The sequence below is a fragment of the Protopterus annectens genome, chromosome 4.part0, assembly GCF_019279795.1.
Source record: "Protopterus annectens isolate FY-2018-M chromosome 4.part0, PAN1.0, whole genome shotgun sequence".
NCBI lineage: Eukaryota > Metazoa > Chordata > Ceratodontiformes > Protopteridae > Protopterus > Protopterus annectens.
The window spans coordinates 1,106,704,218-1,106,724,711 of NC_056733.1; the positions used below are offsets into that span (position 1 = coordinate 1,106,704,218).

Here is a 20,494-nt window from a genome sequence, read left to right on the forward strand (position 1 = left end):
GCATGCAAGCCGCTCGAACTGGCATCACAACGTACTATTGTTGTCCTCACCCCCATTCAGGAGTGTGCGTGTCCAAATCTACCTCCAAATTCAGTGTATATGTACAGCTGTTGATGTAGAAGAAATGGCCAGCTGTTTACTTTCCCTTCAGCCTTTCTGTACATCCCTGGCTATTTCCCCTGTCTAACCCTCTTTGTGCCTCTAACACCACTTGCCTATCAACCCCTTTTTCTTTTCAAGGTTAAAGTTACAATTAGGGGACACCCTCTTCAACTATATTGGCAGAATCTGGAACTCCCTACCCACATCTATTACCACAGCTGTCTCGAAGGACATGTAAAAAACACTTGAAGGAACACCTCATGCACACTTCAGCACATGCTCACCACCTGGTTAACCCCCCCCCCCACCTTACACTCTATACCCCTACACAACCTACTATAGTTACTATGTCTCCCCCTCTACCTACCTACACCTTCACTATACTCTTCTACTCTACCACTAAATCTTAACCCGAATACCTGAGTGTATACTATCCAAAACTGTTAAACTGGAATACAACTACACCTTAAACTGACCTTTGTCAACAGTCATACCTGACATGTAAACTTGAACCAAGCATGAAGAATACCTACATGTTCTGCGGCTCTGCTTGACAGGGGCATAGGAAAAAAAAATTCTTGGGTGGCAAAAGCCAGGGTACCATTTGGCTAGGCTTATATAGGCCCTAGGGCCAATAGCCTAGTACCTACCTATGAATAATAGGTTACTCAGCTATGTTAAGTCTGTTACTCTCTATGAATGTGAACACCTCTGTATTAATCGTAATGATTAGCAGAGTTTTACTGTGGAGCTTTTCTCCCCGGGTCTCCACTGAAAATGGACAAGCATTCAGTCGGATTTTCCTGGTCAACAAATGTAAAGAAAGAGAGAAAAAGAGAGGAGAAAAAAAAAGAGAAAGAGAGAGAGAAAAAAAGAAAGAAAAGACAAAGCTCTTCAAACAATAAGCTGACGTCACAGGCATTTAGTCAGCTGTCATTCAACAAGGCATCATTCCCACAACAGGTATGCGAGGTATATATACACACATGTAATAGCATGTAGTACCTGGTCCATCATAATGGGATAGATGATGTGGAATCAGCTATATGTGCCATCAGACATTGTTGTGATGATGTTCACCTGAACAGCAGCTATGGACAATAGTGTGTCCCTGTGTGTTGTGGGCCATAGCAGTTTACTATGCAGGTCAGCACAGACAGTCAAGATGCAAGCCATCATAGTGTGTAGTGTAATAGGAAGTATGTATATGACACTGCCAATAGCTGGTGGTGGTAGCAATACCATTATGATGGACATGTGGGAGCCACGGCCCACCACTGGCAGGATACCCAGGTGAATCTGTAATGTAGCATGCTGGAATGCCATAGGTGTGCAATTGGGTTACCTGCCATCGGCTCCTACATATACCCCCCAAATGTCAGGCCATGTCCATATGTGGCACCTGTATTGTAGCAAGGCAGAACAGTGCAGCTGCGCAAGAAGGTGTTGCGAGATTGTGGAGCTGATGTCTGAATGTACCCCACATACCAGTATGCATGTGTGTACGTCACATATACATTTAAAGATATATATGTATATCAGTATGCATGTCCAGAAATATACATATACCCATGTGTAGACACACACACATTATATATATATATATATATATATATATATATATATATATATATATATATATATATTTATATTTATATTGTGTGTGTATGTATGAAGTCACATACCTACACACAGATAAATACCAATATGCAAATGTCTACATCTGTACAAACACACATTAACATATGTATGGTAAGACATGTCCCCTATATCATTACCACAGTGGTGTGTGCTGTGTGTGAGGCAGCAGCACACATAGCAATTGACCGATATCTACAGCTGGCAGTCTGTGAACCATGGACGGGTATGTCACAAGTTAGTCCCATCCTAGCACCACAATGCAGCAGCCTGTGAAGTCTGCTATGGGAATATGGGGAAGTATGGCAGATACACACGTGAAGTGGTCAGGATTGGTAGATATAGAGGTCAGTCTTACAGGGGTGGTATGTGACATGGGGTGGGTAAACACCATGGATTGTGTGTAGTCTGATGTGGATGCACCATGGTCCCCAATATGGGCACAATGGGAACAAGGCTACCACCAACTCCCACTCACAGCAGCAGTCCACATACTGAAGGTGCCAGGTCTGGTGGCTGAGCAGGGCAGGAGGAGCATGCTGGCCGTGTGAATGTGTACTGGTTGCCTCAGACGAATGTAGCACATCCCTCATGTGTCTGTGGAGCCTGGTATGGAACAGGCCCCAGACCTGAGTTCAGGGGACAGGGACATGTTGGTGTGCCCGACGGGGGGGGGGGGGCAACATCCCCGGGTGGTTCCACCAGAAGGTATGGCTGTAACAGTACACAAGGAGGCCCCAGGTTGGCACACGTGATGTTGCCAGGTATCACGTTCAGATGGGTGTGGGGAGGTGGATCATCTGGCCAATGAAACATATACATGTTATTGTGTCACTATCATAGTGCATACATTGGTAGTAATAGTCTACACAAGCCCGGTACATGTCCAACAGCATGCACAGCACCCCCCATATAACAGACTGTCAGATGCGCAGCAATCTCATAGCAGCCATACTACTGGCATATATGTAACCACAGTGGCCCTGACAATGTCATGCAAGTGAATAGTCAAGTACCAGACCGGTAATGTTGGTGTCCACACAGGGGACATGGCTACAATCACCTAGCAGAAGCTGTGTTACACTACACAATCTGTCCAAACAGTAGTTAAGCTGTAGCCATACCCAATGAGTTGTGTGTATAGTCTGTTGAAGCTTATATGGTGGGGGGAGGTGGCAGATGGGGCTGGAAGCATATACACAGGGCCAATATTGACATGTTGCTGTGATAACCTCATACATGTACTGTTGTAACAGGGTTTGTTGCAACACGTGTCCTATGAGGGATATGAAGTCAATACCCGTCGGGGCTTTCACCAACTACAGACTGCAATCCTCTCACTACCTTCTGCAGTTCACAGATACGTGCTCAGTGGGTATCACAGGACAGCAATGGCTCAACACATTGTCCAGTCTGCAGACGACCCTGCTGATGCGGATTCCTCAAACATAGTACTGACATGGCAGGTATTACAACATGTATGACAACCACACACACACATTGTTAAACCAACATTACTCCACATGCAGTATAGCAGCACTTAGCCTGTAGTCAGGTCAGGCACATCCCCCTCCTGTGTGTTGCCCTGTTTCCACAGTAAGTTGTTAGAGGTAAATCCCCAATCCATCTGAAGCATTTTGCCAAACGACAGATCTAGTTCCTGCCCACAGTGGATGTAAAGGGCCAACACCAAAACGATGTTCCTAGATATTGGTGTGTGTTACCATGCAATTCACTATGGGAATGTTACCACAGATGTTCCACACGCACTCAGCTAGAGGGCGGCTGCAACTGGTGCAGAGACCATCAGCTGATCATGACCATCACTTACAAAACGCATGCTGCCTAGCAAAGCAGGTGTACATCCCACATTCACCAGAGAGAGTGTGGGCAGGAGATAGACAATGTATGTTAGGGAAGGAGTGGGTGAGTAAAACTTAAGCATGTGCGTGTCACACACCTACCAGTTTGGGGTTTCAAACACCTGACTATGCGTAGCTATCGTGTATGCAGTTACTGCATGCGCCACATAGCTTACATGATGTTGAGCTGTCCAGACGCATATGTGCTGGTGAGTGACATCTGCAACACTGTTGCGATACAGTAGGTGTAGCATACGGGCCTGTCCGCATGAACAGGTGTCAGCATCAACACAGCCACACTCTGTAAGGGACTCGTACACATTGCCACACTTGGCAGGGTAACGAATACACTTCCTAACCACAATACAGTAACGCATAGGTATCAATTAGCCCAAAGGGGTTATACTGGGGTTCTATGGTCAATAGGGTATGTGACTGTGTCTGACAGAGCATGCTTCAGTATGTCAATAGGGGTGGTACCGGTGTGAATGTGGTCGAAAGTCTCATACACCACACACACAGGGTGCTAGTACCGGCGTGCATGTGTGCAGTGCTTCACAGGTGTGTAGTGGTTGACTGTGCCAGACAGCTGTACAAGGCTGGGTGAGAAGTATACCTTGGCATCAGGCCACATGAGAATGGTCTGCATTATGGCTAAGGGGTGTAGTGTCCAGCATGGACCACACAGGTGGTTATAGTATTCACCATCCAGTCTCCTGGGATGCTATTGTGCATGCCCAGTGCTGTGCAATGCTTGGCATGTATGTGTTCTATACGCCAGGACATGGACTGTGTTTGGGATTTGCACACGTCCCACATTCAGTACAGTGGCATGTGGAAGTGCACCTGGTTTGTCTGGCCCATGTTGTGTTCACGGAATGTTATCAGGATGCGACAGTCCCGCCCTCATGTGGTGGGGCCAGGTAATGGACAGCATGTTGCCCCTGTACCTACTATGATAGCAAGCTACAGGTATTCCCTGGCATCTATCCATACAGGGCATGTATGTAAGGCATGGTATGTCCTTTGTGGATCACATGTGATGGAACCACAGTTGTTGCAGGCATCCAGTGGGAAAAACAATGAAAGCGCACTGTCTGCAATTGTGTGCCTATCGTACTAATGGACAGCGTGCCGTGACCTCTGTAGGCCACTACATTCACACCATTAGTTACCATCAGTCGCCAATATGCAGTGTACTACACACATCATGGCTGTTGCCTCGCCATGTGTGTGTGTGTACGAGACATGGGTTGAGTGCTCGCTCTGGGTAATACTGGGGTTGCTAACTGCGATTGCCTGGCCTTGATATCACATGTATGGGTATGGATATGCACCCCAGCCTCTCTGCTATTTCACAGCTGTTTTCCCTGTACAGTGGACATTGTGATATGTACTAGGGCCACCATATAAGAAAATTGCAAAATCCACTACACATTGGGCCCAGGTGTCACACACCCTCCTCCACATTGGATACGAGGTACAAACACACATGCGTGTGCGTGCACACACATGTCCGGGAATAGAACCCCCAACTAGTTTATTACACTACAGCACTACGCAGTTACAGTACGCGCCATTGTGATTACTGCAGTACTCCTCCTCCAAAGGTGTATACGTTATTGGCGGACATCAGCAGGATTGCCAATGTAGGGCATGCATTGCTCCCTACACAGACAATGGAACACTCGCAAAACATCCACAACAGTCATGGATGGGTATAGAACCCTAACAGAGTTCTGAATCACACTTCAGCAGTACACAGTTATGGCATGCGCTATGGAGATTACTGGGCTACAGCTTTCTAGAAGTATATTACTAGGTGGATGACAGCCGCCTTGCAAAGGTTCAGCATTTGGATTGTGGGGAGCGTGGCTGGCCTAAAAAGCATTGCTCTCTACACAGACTGACACACACATTCATACACAGTTGCCATGTCTGGGAACAGAACTCTTACCTAACTAGTTTAGCACACTACAGCAGTACGCAGTTACGGGATGCGTCATGGTGATTACTAGGCTACAACTCTCCCAAAGGTGTATTTCACATTGGAGGACCTCAGCAGGCTTGTCATAGTAAGGCTATGGGTAGGGCAGTGTGGGTGCATGGGCCATTAGCCATTCATCTAGGGGTTGACACGCCACATGCGGGCACACAGGGCAGTGGCTAGATGACTACTTCCTTGTAGTCATGTTGCACAGCTTGCACGTGCACCACATAGTGGTGGCTAGTATCTGCAGCGAGTGACATCTGCACGTGTTTGGGGCGCTTTGGCTGGGTGCTAGGTGGGAAAGGCCTGGACGGCTCCTTGTCACAGTCACCCTCTTCCACACATCTATGTCCGTCTACCTTTGGCTTATTATAGTGTGTTGTCCTTGCATATAGGTCTGTATTCCTATCCACTGTGTGTGCAAGGAATGAGTGATGCATACTGACTAGTGCCACTGCCAGATATGTCTGGTCCACTGGTGTTTGCAGACTCTGCCTTCATGTGTGTGAGCATGCCCAGTGTTACCTTTCAGTAAGCTGTTTTACATTGCCTTCATTTCTCTGTGTGTATGAGCATGCCCAGTATGGCTGTCTGTATTGCATGTGTGGGTCAAGTCCAGGTAGTTTGTACTGTAGTGCTGACGTATGTTGTACACAGACAGGTTGCATGCCATCTCAGCAGGGTATCCATCAATCAGCTGGCACTGACTGTTACATTTCTGCATGGGGGGGGCACACCTGACTATTTATACATTTCTACAAAGGATTGGGGGGGGGACACCTGACTGTTACTATATGTCTACATAGGATGGGGGAGGGCACACCTGGTATGTCAGGTACTCCATTTCAGTCTGTGGTCTTGCCTATCTCGCTGGCTAGAGGCATACGATTGTACTACAAAACTTAGCTTATAATTACCTACATGTTCGTGTCTGACTTCCTAGACTTCACAACTGACATCCCACTGCCTGGCCTGCTGTAGTCAAGTCTGTGTAAGCCTTGGGGGGGGGGGGTTTCCACAGGCCTCAGTCAGAGCGATAGCATAGCCTTTGTCTGTCTACACCTGTCCTGCTGGTTGTCACTTGTTGGGTATGTGACCCCCCCCCCCGACTGGCATGCAAGTCACTTACCTTGTGGGTGTCCCAGTATTGAGGGTGGTGCTGCAGGGCTGCCTATGTCGGATGCACAAAATACACTCGCTACACATGGTTGGGCACAGGTAGTGTAATGTTTGGCATCCCTTTTACTGTATGTGAAAGTCAGAGACCGGTGTTATTCCCTGGGTTCCTCCAGTGTCAGTATGTGCTATGCGTTGCCTCTTTGCCAAGGTCAGGGCACACTGGGCATGCCTCCTTCTGCCTACTGGGGCAAGCTCAGGCTGTTCCTCCTCAGTCATTATGTGCCCATGCAGGTCTTGGCAATGGTGGGGGGCTGTGACCCGGCCCCATGCTGTTCCTGCTGCAGCTGTTTCCGCAGGATCATAGTGTAGCATGGCACATACAAGGACAATTTGGGTATATGTAGCTGGTGAATACTGCAAGGCTCTGTTTGCAGAACAAGGTTAAGTCTTTTTTAACCGGTGTGCTTTGTCCTTGCTGAACAAGGTCAGTCTTTTTTAACCGGTGTGCTTTGTCCTTGCTGAACAAGGTTAAGTCTTTTTTAACCGGTGTGCTTTGTCCTTGCTGAACAAGGTTCCTCATTTGTGTTTATTCAATACTGCAAGGCTCCACCGGATGTGCCCAGGCACCGGAACTGTGACGTGAGCATCCGAAACACACACTATTATGATTCTCATTTGTGCGTGTGCCTCATTATGGAGTTCTTGTTCGGGTGTGTGTGCATTTCTGATGGGTGTCATCAGCCACAGCTCCAGTGCGTATCCAGCATCCCCCACTAGGCGACCGTGTGGGATATCCCCACTGGCAAATCTGTGGTACAGCTGCATCAGATGCAAGATGTGGGAAATGCGATAGCCTCCAGGGCAGCCAGCACACACATTCATTATCATGCCCTGAGCATCGCACACGACCTGGCAGTTGATGGAGGGGAAGCCCTTGCGGTTAACGTAGACCCTATCCCGCTCACTGGGTTGTGCTTTGATGCATATGTGCGTGCAACCTATAGCATCCACTACCTCAGGGTATTCTGCTATTTGGTGGAACAGTTGCATACTGCTGGCCAACGCTTCATGGGTGTTGGGGAAGTAACCATGCTCACCGACATGTGATGACATAGCATCCAGGAACTGGTGGAGTACCCTGGATGCTGATGTCTGTGAGATCCCCATCATATCCCCAGTTGGCCTTTGGAAGGTACCTGTAGCTAGTATTCTAAGGCCTACATATACCTTTGTATCCACTGGGATGTTCCCCTCCGTTAGTTCTGTGTATGAGGCGTGGCCGGCACAGTTCAACAATTTGTTGTAGGAGGTCCCTGTCCACCCTATAGCGCTCCACTATCTCCAGCTCATGTAGCACATGGTAGGTCACCATGGGTCTGTACACTCTTCTCCATCTCCTCACTGTGGGTTGCTCAACAGCATTCACATCCTCACCACCCTCAGCCTCTTCCACAAGTAGTTGTATGGTAGCTATTGCAGCCCCTAACATTTTGCAGTTGTGAGTGTTAAAAGTTCCCTGCTTGTTTACACCGGCGGTGTAGTGTGCGGAAAAAAAAAACAGGGGTAGGTGTTTGCATAGTTTATAGTAGTGTTCTGGGCTGGGCTGCTGCCTGTGTAATCTGCCAGCTAAGATAGTACTCATTGGATTACCTTCCTACTGCTGTTTTCCCTTCCCATTGCCTTCTTGTTTCAGCCCGTGCGCGCGCTGCGCAAACAGACTGCTCATATGGGCACACTGCTGCTATTTCCTGGTTTAACCTCTTTTTTCTTCATGTACGACGTGGCACGCACACCCGCTTAGGCATGATCGCTAGGCAGGTTTAGACACACCCCCTAGCTTAGCTGTGCTATGCCAGGAGCAACCCCGGGCCACAGGGCTCCAATCCGCTTACAGTATGCCTGACCCACACCCCCATGATGTCACCTACCTCCGAGACTTGCACCCAGCTATTCATACTATTACACTGTTGGGACCTGCCTCATCCTGGAGAAAACCGGGATTCACTATCCTTCCCCTCATTTGCATAGGATTACCTGCTAATGCAAAGTTACATGTCTTCCCCCCCCCCCCCCCAGCAACCACTATTCACTGGCCACGTCGTCTCCTGCCTGCCATCGACTTGCATGGCAGAATACTGATTTTAGTTGGAATGCTTAATTTATGTTAGTTTTATTTTCCCCCGATCCAGTTTGTGCGCCGCTACCCTACGCTTACACAGTCAGGGTCGGCTAATAGGAATTAAAAGTTGATTATTTTAAAATTTGTACTGATTGCAATGCTAATGGTCTTATACGTGGCCATTGGCATGCTTACTACATGATATGCAGCCTTTATTTGGGGCAGTCATAGCTCCGTTTTGGATTTTGCAGACATGTACTCTGTTACTAGCAGAGTACATTTCTGTTGATTGCACTAGTCCTGCAAGGACACACGGACAGTCGCAAGCTTCCTGGATCACAGATTGACCTCATTTGCATGGATTTCTCCTGCAAATGGGGCGATTTGCATACAAGGGCTTCGTCCGTGTGAGATCAGTGCAGGAGCACTCGTGAACACCCCTGCAGGCTGTTCCTGGATTGCACGGTGGACATATTGCCTGCTTGGTCTCCTGCACTGATCTTGCACGCCGTGCAAGCCTTTGAGAATCTGGGGGTATCAGTGAGTTCAGGATAGAAAAAAAAAGGGAGGGGGCAAATGACCTGGCGATAAGGGCACAAAGAAGTATACTTACAATTTCAAAGTACATTAGCCCATAAGAGATTCCAATTATGTGCTGACCTGGGTAGCACAAAAACTGCACAGTTGTCGCTAACACCCAATACAGATATACCATAAAACACTTCCATCAAACTGTGCTGGTATAATAAAGTGAAAAGGAAAAACAGACCAAAAGCAAATTACATTAGTGAAGTAAGTTTAAAAATAAATTGATTTAATAGCTCTTAATTTACCTATAAATCAAGTGAAGTGGCTTGAAAACTGCACTTTGACCAAACACATGAAATAATGTAACTTAGTACCACCAATAACTATGTGGAGAAACTATTTTACACCAAAATGTATAGTAGCAAAACATACAAAAAATATTTAATGAATATATTTATAGAAAAATACAAATTTTAACAGATGGCCCATTCTCTAAGCACAATAATCCCCTCTGCCTCTGGTGCCAGGCCTCATAGTACCCCTGGGTGTGAGCTATTTACACAGTAACACACCACCTTGAGGGCATTATTGCTTGCATATAAAAATCAGAAACGTAATCTGTAAATACCCCAAGACCAGCTGACATGCCATTCTACAAGCACAATTACAATCTCAGTACGGTTACATACAGAAAATGTGAGACAACATACAGCGTTACCCCAATAAAACAAACAATCAGCTGGAAAGTAGCTACAAGGAAGCAGTAGCATTTCCTACCACATTTTTAATTAAGGCATTTTCAAATCGCATCCAATGATATTTCAGGTGGGGAGACTTAGGAAAGATAACCTACATCTCCCATATCTCAACAACACGTCTACATTTCTGACCCCATCTACAAAACTTTTAGCATGTCAATACTACAAACTTTAGAACACCCATGTAAACTAGCATTGCATTTATTTCTTGAAATACTCTTAAGGTAGAACATTTAAACAACTAAATATGATCTACTGCAGCCTAGGGTGTGCATGAAAAGGGGGACAAAAGTTACTAAAAGATGGGCTATTTCCTAGAAAATATCAAGGGTATTCAAAGGAAAAAAGAAAGATTATTAAAGGCAGACACAAATTTGAAGCTTGTTTTCAGACTTACTAACAGTGATGCCATGATCTTGTGACACTACAGACCAACAGGTTTCATAAACTATGGCAGTATAGTAACATGACAGCTCCCCACTTCATAAACAAGTGAAACCTTCAATACTATAAACAAGCACACTATGTTCAGCCTCACAGAATGTAGAATACAGCCAGCTTAAAATTAAATAATTTTGTGCTACCATATCAGCTTAAGGACATTTTTCTGTCAATTTAGAGAGTACTACCCTCCTCGCCAAGTTTAGGAGTGCTCCAAAATGACCAAAAGGCTCCCAAGATGTGACAGACAGTGCTCTCTTAAATGACATTCCATCAAATATAACTAAACATCCGGTTACAAATACCCTCCCAAGTACACACCAGGACCTGCAACCATGGAGGGGCATTTTCCTGCTATCTCTGCATCCAGCTTGGTGGACAGAGGCATCTTGAAGCAATGTAACAATTGCCTTGTGTACACTGACAGCCACTTAATTCTAAAACAGACTAACACAGCATGCGAAAAGTGTAGCTACATATCAACACTGGAGGCTAGGCTCTCACATAGAGACACAAACAGCAACAAACAAGTAGTCAGCAACTCATAGACATCACTCACTGCATCTGCAAAGGACCACACACAGACCAACACATGCAAGAAGAGTTTATAAGTAACTCACCCAAACCTCAAAACCCCACCAAGGCGCAGCGCTCAGAAACTCTGCATGCATACAAACAAATTTCAATCACAACACAATGCCACATCTCACTGTGTCTCAACTACCAAGCGAAACACTCCACAACCCAATATTCTGGTCACAGGGAACTCCATCGTGAGACACACTGATGTCCCTCTTACCAGGCTGGATAAGGGGAAGGTTACAGCTGGTTGCCTGTCAGGGGCCAGGATTCACCAGGTAAGTCAAGCACTCAGGTCACATCCCCCCCCCCCCCCAAGTAAGTCCACGTGGGCATGAGTGACCCAAGACGTAACTCCTTGGACTATATTAAGACTAACATGATTGAGCTCCAAGAATATGCATCACATGCAGGTATGAGCCTAGCATTGAGCAGCATTCTATAGTCTCCAAAGATGATGCCACAATATCAGCAGAAAATACAAGACTTTAACAATTGATTTGGTTACCTGTGTCATTTCAAATGAGGACATGGTTGACAGACAACACTGCTTTGCCAAAGATGGTCTTCACCTGTCACCCATTGGCCAAAACATTATCTACCCTTATAGTGCCTTTTTAAGGCACTGCCAAACACACAAGCTTTCTGACATACCAAAAACTACCCAAGACAAGCTAAAGGTGTTACTGGTCAGTACTAGGAGTCTCGCAAATAAACAGCACTCCCCAGAAGCTCTTGTCACCCTAAAAGAATGCAGATGTCTGTGCAGTTACTGAAATGTAGTTCAAAGCCATGGAAAAGCATTACATCAACGCATGGCAATACATTCCAACTACTCAATGCCCAACTAACCATGGAAAATAGCATACTCTTGCTAGTTACAGGTTCCCTCCATGAACCAGAAACCCATACATCATACACAAAGTTACCAGAATCACTCACTATCCAGTTCAATCTTACACTCATGGGTGATTTTAAGTACTCTTCCATTAACTGTGAGGTACACACACACACCCACTAACATGCAGTCCCAAACATTTCTTGACCTTGTAAATTCAAATGCCTTGGAGCAGCTAGTCTGCACTCCCACCAAGTGAACAAATATCCTAGAACTGGTACTCACAAATATGGAAGTGTGGTTCACCCCCCCATGTGACGCCCTCACTAGCAGGATCAGATCACAAAGCTGTCTCCCTTGAAATAAAGGTAAGACTAGTTCCCCCACCTAACCCCAAAATTTTTAAGAACTTCTCCAAGGTAAATAACCACTTATTAATGGATGGCATAGATAGTTTCAAAGTTTCCCCAAATCCAGAACACACAAACCAAGGCAGAGGCATACATAAAAAAACCCTGTACAAGCATATAAACTGTGTAGAAATGTCAGTACCAGAGCAAAAAAACCCAGGTCAACTCACAAAAACAAGCCAGCCTGGTGGACCAGTTATTAATAGTTGTACAACAACAAAAAAATCCCGTTGAGAAGTAAGAGGGAATGTGCACAACAGAGGAAATAGTCCCTCAGTCTAAACAAGCAAATCAGGGAACTAGTCACATTTATGAAAGCAGATTGAGGAAAAAATAGCCTCCAAAGCTAAGAATAAGCATAATATGTTTTTCAGTTATGCCTGCAATCTTGAGGGAGTCGCATGCAACAACATGTGGAATTGGTTGTAGACTGCATCACCTAAACCAAGTCACAAGATCTAGCATATCTACTGGCCAACATATCAGCTCAAATTTCACCTCCCCACCACCCTCACTAAATATCCTCCACCACCCCTTCACTAAACAGGTTGCCACCGCACACTCTAAAGCAGAAAACATGGCTTCAATGGGGTCCAGATGATGTAGCAAGTTTCCTCTTAAAACAGTTAAATCGGAACTTATCAGGCCCATTAGGATCTATACTTATCCACAGTCTCCAGACTGGATTTGTTCCAACAAGAGTGGAGGACAGCAACATTCATCCCACTCCATAAAGTGGGACCATCTACGGACCTGGAAAATTACAGATCCATAAGTCTGACAAGGCTTGTAAGTAAAGCCTTGGAAAGAATAATCATAGACCTGATAAGTAATAACATAGTAAACCTCAAACACCAAACCCAACCCAATTTGTAAGGGAAGGCCATGCCTACCCGAATCTGGTGGATTTCTTTGAGAAAGTCACCAAGGCCAAGGATGAGGTTAAAACAGTACCTACCCCAACCTGGCAAAGGTATCCCACACAGTTCCCCAATTGGGTATTATAAATAAACTCTGAAAACTGAACATAAATCCCTACTTCACAAGATGGATAGTCAACTGGCTCATGGACAGGACACGTGGTTAAAGTGGGTGAATCCAGATCCAGCAAGAGGCCAGTTACTTAGTTGTGTGCCACAGGTGTCAGTGTTGGGACCACTCCTGTTTGGAATATACTTCTCTGAAGTCAAAGCTAATATAGGAGGTATCTGGATGACAAGGTTTGCTGATGACTGCAAGCTGGGAGCAATGACTGAATCCCCAATGATGCAGATGTCCTTCAGGGTCTGGATCAGACAGATGATTGTTGCCAGAACCATGGTCTAAAACTAAACGCAAAAAAGCATTACCATAAACCCCTGCAAATTACATCAATAGCACACCACTAAGAGTACACTCAGAGGCAAGAGATCTAGATACACAGATAGGAACCTAAACTTTGACCACCATGTATCCACAGTGGTAAAGAAGTCCTTCCATGTGGCACAACTTACAAGTTAAGACATCCAGATACAAGGAAATTGTAGTCCTGCTGTACTCGTCCCTCATTAGACGATAACAGAGTACAATGCACCATGGGGGTTGTACTTGACTAGGCACTCACAGCAGCTGTAGAGACCTTGAAGATTCCTCACAAAGTAATTGCATGGTGTAAACTGGTAGCCCAACATAATGCAGAGATACTTCAGGTGCAGCTAACATTGGGCAAGACAGCGATTCAGGTCGCAGCCTGTTATACGTCCACAACCATGTCCCAAGATATTCACTCCATGTTCCTAAGCACCCTGGAGAATATTAGGGTCCAACCTAACACACTCATACTGGGCGACTTCAACAACCACTCCATTAACTTGGAAAACTACTCATGTACCAATACACTTGCCCAATGTTTCCTGGAATTCATTAATGCCAATGCCCTGGACCAGCTCGTTCTTACCCCTACTAGAGGTAGCAGCATCCTTGATCTAGTCATTACTTACATGGGCGACCATTGCTCTACACCAATAGTCAACTCCTCCCTGGTTAAATCAGACCACAAACTAATCACCTCGGAAATCCACATCCCCCACCCCCCGCAAAGGTAACCACCATGAATAACTTCACCAAAGCCAACTTTGGGCTCCTAAGAATAGAGGTGGCTAACTTCGCGGCACACATGCAGTGGAGAATCATGCACCAATGCACTGTATGAACATGTACACAAATGCATGGCTCTCACCATATGCAATAAAAACAAAACACTCTCCTCCTAAAAAGGAAGCCAATCTGGCGGTCCCCTCCCATAAACTAACTCTACAACAGGAGGAGGAAACTGATGCGGAATAAGGTGAAGTCCCAAGACTGGAAAAACTCCCTTATCAGCCTCAACAAAAGTTGAGATCCCTCATCAAATCCTCTAAAGCTATCTAGGAAAACAGAATTGCAGCAAATAGTAAAGACAACCACAAGGCCTTCTCTATAGTTATGTAGAAAACTTCCACGGCAATACCCAGACTTACTCTGAACTACTGCACAATGGCACCTCCAATACAGAGCAAAGAGATATTACCAATATAATGTCGGACAGATTCAATGCCAACTTTACCCCTCTCCCCACCCCAAAGGACCAATCACAATACCAGTAGATTGCCAGACACCCAGTATTACTGCTGCACAGGTTAAAACACCACTGTCCAAGACCAGGAATACAGCTTCTATGGGACCCGACAATATCCCTGGCTGTGTTTTACGTGAACTGGCACCTCACCTGTGTGCCCTGTTCAATCACAGCCTCACCCCAGGCTTTGTCCCTACCGAATGGTGCACTGCTATAGTCATCCCTCTCCACAAAGGAGGAGTGACTACAGACCCTAGGAACTATTGCCCCATTTGCCTGACAAGTCTGATATGCAAAGCTATGGAACGCATCATTGTGGACCTAATAAACATGGATATAGGGAATCTCCAAACTCTGGATCCCACACAGTTTGGTTTTGTGAAGGGTAGATCATGCTCAACTTGGTCAACTTCGAGTCAGTCACCAGACAGGATGAAGGCAGGTGGTTCATACAGCCTACCTTTGATCTGGCCAAGACCTCCGATACCATTCCCCACTCAGGAATCATAGAAAAACTCACTAAGCTAGGCAGCAACCCCTATATCACTAGGTGGGTTGCAAACTGGCTCACAGATCCCACAGTGTGAAAGTAGCTGACTCCAAGTCAGACTACCGACCAGTCACGAGTGCAGTCCCACAGGGATCGGTCCTGGGTCCTCTCCTGTTCTACTTCTCAGAAGTCCAGTCCAACATGAAGGGACTCTGGGTGACAAAGTTCGCAGACGATTGCAAGTTGGGAACCATTATTAAATCCAAGCGATGCTGACATCCTATAGAAAAGCCTCACCGAGACCAACAACTGTTGTCAGAACCATTGCCTTAAGCTCAATGCCAAAAAATGTGTCAGCATGTTTGGGGAAAACACAGTTCCCATGAACTACCACATCAATGGTAGCCCACCAAACACAGAAGGCGTTATAAGAGATCTGGGAACACAGGTTGACAGCAACCTCTCTTTTGTACACCACAATGCCACTGTGGTCAGAAAGTCTGTGTGTGACATCATTAGTAAAGGTTTTGCATCCAGGAAGAAACACGTCATTGCCTCCCTCTACTCCTCTCTCATTAGGCCAGAGTGCAATGCCCCATTTGGCATGTACCTCACTAGACACCTGCAACAACTGGAGGCGCCGCAAAAGTACCTCACAAAGAGGATCCCATGCCTTAAACACTTGTCCTATATGGACAGACTCAAAAAACTCCAACTATTCTCGGTCTCATATTGCCTACTTAGAGGCAATCTCTGCTTGACTTACAAAGTCATCTCTGACCCAGCTGTGTTAACTCTGTTAGAAATGCTACATCTAAAAGAAATCTCAGTCCTTCCACACCACACCCTCCAGAGACCTCAACCTCATTACCACAATCACCAGAACGTACTAGAGGGACAGGATAATTATCCAGAGACTGCCCATGCTATGGAATAGACTTTCCATACATGTCAAACACAGCACCTCACTGGCCCTCTTCAAGAGGAATCTTAACAAGTGGATGGGAGATAGAAAATTCATCCCGGGGATCACTCCAGTGGCTCTACTTGACAGAGGCACTGGAAACTAAGGTCAGGTGGCATGATGCCAGGGTAATCCTATGGACTAGGCTTGCAAAGGCTCCAGGGCCATTAGCCTAGTACACACCTAACAACAACATATCCTACAAGGCCAGACCAAGAGTCCTCTCTCTTTACTGTGTCTTCTACAGACTATTAAGGGGTGATTACCACACCCGACATACAAGGTACCCACAAATCCAGCCCCGATGGAGCTGCTACACATCTGCAAGTCAAACAGCATGACAGTCACTCGAGGTACCCACAAATCCAGCCCCGATGGAGCTGCTACACATCTGCAAGTCAAACAGCATGACAGTCACTCGATCTAGGATCTAAATTTAGTCAGTGACTCAACTATAACATGCCTGAGACAGATCTGGGCTTCAGAGATTGCCCCCTTCTTTGTAGCAGCCTTCCTATTCATATTAAGCAGAGCCCTTCCCTGGCCCTCTTCAAATGTAATTTGGATCAATGGATGGGGAAATCACAAATTCACACCTGGGGTAGTACCCATGTCTCTTACGAACAGGGGCAATCTGTACGACACTCAGGGCATAGGCACAAATCCATGCCATCCTTTTGCCCCCTAGGGGCCATATATTAGGTAAAATCCAGTTACACTGGCTAGGCTTGTAAAGGCTCTTAAGCTGTTAGACTAGTAATCTCCTATGAACCTACACTGCTCTCATAATTAATCTGCCATTCCATAAACACATCAACTACATCATCAGCGTTTTCTATTTTGACATATTATCCAAATATCACACATTACATAAAGAAATATTTATGAAAAAAATTAATATACAGCAATTATGGTGCACTACAAACGCACAGAAATTACAGCACCTCATAATGGATAGCTGCAAATAAGGTCCACAGCCCCCCACAACTCCTGTACATAAAGCACTGTAAAATTAATATGAACTGAGTGAACATTAGAAGGATGCCAAGCACTGATCTCTCTAAGCAAATACAAGGAGGTACAGACCTCCTTAATCCACTACCAGTGCAAAAAGCCCAATCTTGCCATCGACGACACAGCATTAAAGAGTGCAGTTAATGCAAGCACTCATGTTCAGTATCATACTCAAGAGTTTTACTATGCTGCATTAATCCGATTGTGTGGGACATAATGAAGAATGCTTCCCCATAACATCCCTTGCTTAATAGTAAAGTATGCATTTTACCATAGTGTTTCAGTTAATATTTCACAGATCTTGTATTGCTGGCTGTAGGGTTGGTGTTTGATTGTCAATCTTGTTATGAGAAGGGCAATCACAGAGCTTGGTACCACTCATCTCAGGTGGTGATTTTTTTGACATATAATAAAGCATCACTGCAAATGGTTTTACCATCAGGGCATGCATCCTGGGTGGTGATTTTGAGATAATACACAGTCTCATTGCAAATGGTTTCCCCACCCCCCTTACCAGATAAACTACATTGCCTTCAATTTCCTCAAACCACACAGCCAAGTTCACTGACATCCCCCTTACCACAGAGCAAAACTTCAATACTTTCCACACAGTCAAGTTCACCGCTCACTCCTTTTCGCCTCATCTGACCATATGAATATTTGTTTTCATATTATCCTCTGCTCCACATTTCACTTTACACTTGTCTTAAACATCCTAACAACCGATCTTAACCTACAATGCGTGCGTTCTATGTGCATCAGCCCACTAACAAGCAAACATGTATTAGCGTGTCCTTGCCTCAAGCAACCCAAGTGACCCTGTAATGTGCAAACCTCTACATATGTTCACTACCCTACTTACCATGAAATTTGTTTAATCCAAACCACTTTGTATATAAAACAAACTACAACGCAAAAATGACTCAGCACTGCATATTTAAATTAAAATAAAATTGCATACAAATAATATTAAATATACACATTGCGAGTGCTAGTTCCGAAATACTCACTTCGAACAGATTTACAAAGCAAACAATGCAGATCTACAAGTAAAGTATTTTCCTACACAGATTTTTATTTAACAGACACACTTGGTGCTTTCTCGCGGACTCTGCTTACCAACAAAAATAGCAACGGCATGCCCAAAACAGCAGTCCAGTCTAACATAAAAACTACTAATCAAGTGGATCATGCCCGAAACAAAACACACACACTCGAAAACACATAACCCAGATGATAAAATCATACGAAAACAAACTGTAACTCTTAAAACACTAAGTACAAAATGCACGTGACAATCTAAGTAAAAACAAATTATATACGCAGGGCAGGTTACACAAACAGCCTAACCAAACAAGGCACAGTGGAACTTTGGTTAACGATAAAATGTTCCCATCCCGGGAATGTCTAGATACTGTACACTCATCAGCCAAAGGTAGCCTAGAGAAAAATATTCTGCTTTCATAAAACTACTCTACTCTGTCATTCATATAAGACAATGCTGAATTATATCACAGATGATAGAAGAGGCACTGATAATTAACACAGCGACCGGCTACAGATCCTTGCAAGTAATGCTACTGCTTTCGCCTTACCATAGTGAAAGTTGCCCACATCTGGATCATAGAAATACACCACAGTCTTTGACATAACGGCTCCAAAAAGTTAAAAACCAACGGAAACTTCAGGAAGAGAAATAAACCCAAACAAACGGGTCAATTAATCACTTACAGCACTTAACACCCGCCATTAGACCAAAATTCTGTATTACCCATAATCACGTAAGGACGTGCGAGACGTAAAAGTTCCGTATAAAGACGACAAATTCTATAGAGCGTATAAAGAAAAAAAAAAAAAAATGAAACTTTGCCCCCTAGTGGGGAAGACTCTCTCCCTTTCCTTCCCTTTCCCGCCCTCGTCCTCGCTCTCTCTCTCTCTCCTTAAGGCATGTAATTATAATTTTTAAAAAGTTTATTCATTTTATACAGAATTAGGGAGGTTCGCTGAATAAATGTCCACAAGGCTGTTTTCCAACATAAAGATAAACTTCTGTTTTTTTTTCAAGAAAATGTAAAATTTGTTTTGGAATGTGATTCAGTTCAAGAAAAAATAACCATGTATTTCCAACTAGAATCAGAAATGACAATAGAATAACTTCTGAAAAAGGGGTTAAAAACCTGGGATCAAGTGAAGGAAGAATTTAAGCTAAAAAGAAAAGAGAGATTTCATTATTTAAGTTTGGTGACAGTACGTAAAAAGTGGAAGAAAGTGATGCACTCACTGGAGCCTTTCCTCAGTGGCCTATAGGGCGCCGGTCTAGCAGGGGCGCTTTTCCAGTATTTATTTGTTGTAGGTAGACCAGGATGGGGGCACTGTGTGGTATGGTGGGGGCGTCATGGAGCCTTTTTGCCTAGGGCACCAACTGGCCTAAGGCCGCTCTAGACTGGAAGATGCCGATGCCTTACCAGGAGTTTCCACACTTTCCGACCCCAAATGAGGTCGGAAAGACTAAGGCTGGTGGAGTCTCTATCTTCATTAAGGAGGGGCACACCAGCATGACGCACTGGAATTACTCCAGGTGCAACTGACAGTTGGCAAGATACCCATCCAAGTTACAGCCAGCTATAGACCCCCCTCCGTGTCTCAGGACACCCACACCTCCTACCTGCAGCTACATGTACTCCATAACACCCTGATCTTTGGTGACTTCAACTACCCCACCATAGACTGGGTGAACTATTCCTGCAATTCCTTGACTTCATCAGTTCTAACACACTAGATCAGCTGGTCTCATCCCCCCACAAGGGGAGATAACATACTGGACTTGGTTCTCACCACTGCACCACTCCCATAGTATGTTCTTCCCTGGTGAGAACAGATCATCAGTCTGTCTCATCTGAAGTTTCTATCCCACACAACTCCTCCCCAGCCATAACCAATCTAAAAAACTTTTCAAAAGCTGGCGACAACCTCATAAGGGAGGATATCAGCAGCTTCAAACCACTGCCCCCCTCAGATGATGGAGACAACTATGCTGAGCAGTACG

The 20,494-nt window shown here is 45.1% G+C and overlaps 1 protein-coding gene across 1 annotated transcript in view; it reads right to left on the reverse strand.

Moving 5' to 3' along the window:
• Positions 1 to 19,226, reverse strand: part of HDAC3 (histone deacetylase 3) — a 1,027,013-nt gene extending 1,007,787 nt beyond the window's left edge. Inside the window, exon 1 of the mRNA XM_044069080.1 lies at positions 19,044 to 19,226. Coding sequence (XP_043925015.1) covers positions 19,044 to 19,098 — 55 coding nt within the window. The 5' untranslated portion in view covers positions 19,099 to 19,226. The remainder of the gene's footprint in view (positions 1 to 19,043) is intronic.
• Positions 19,227 to 20,494: the final 1,268 nt, after the last annotated feature.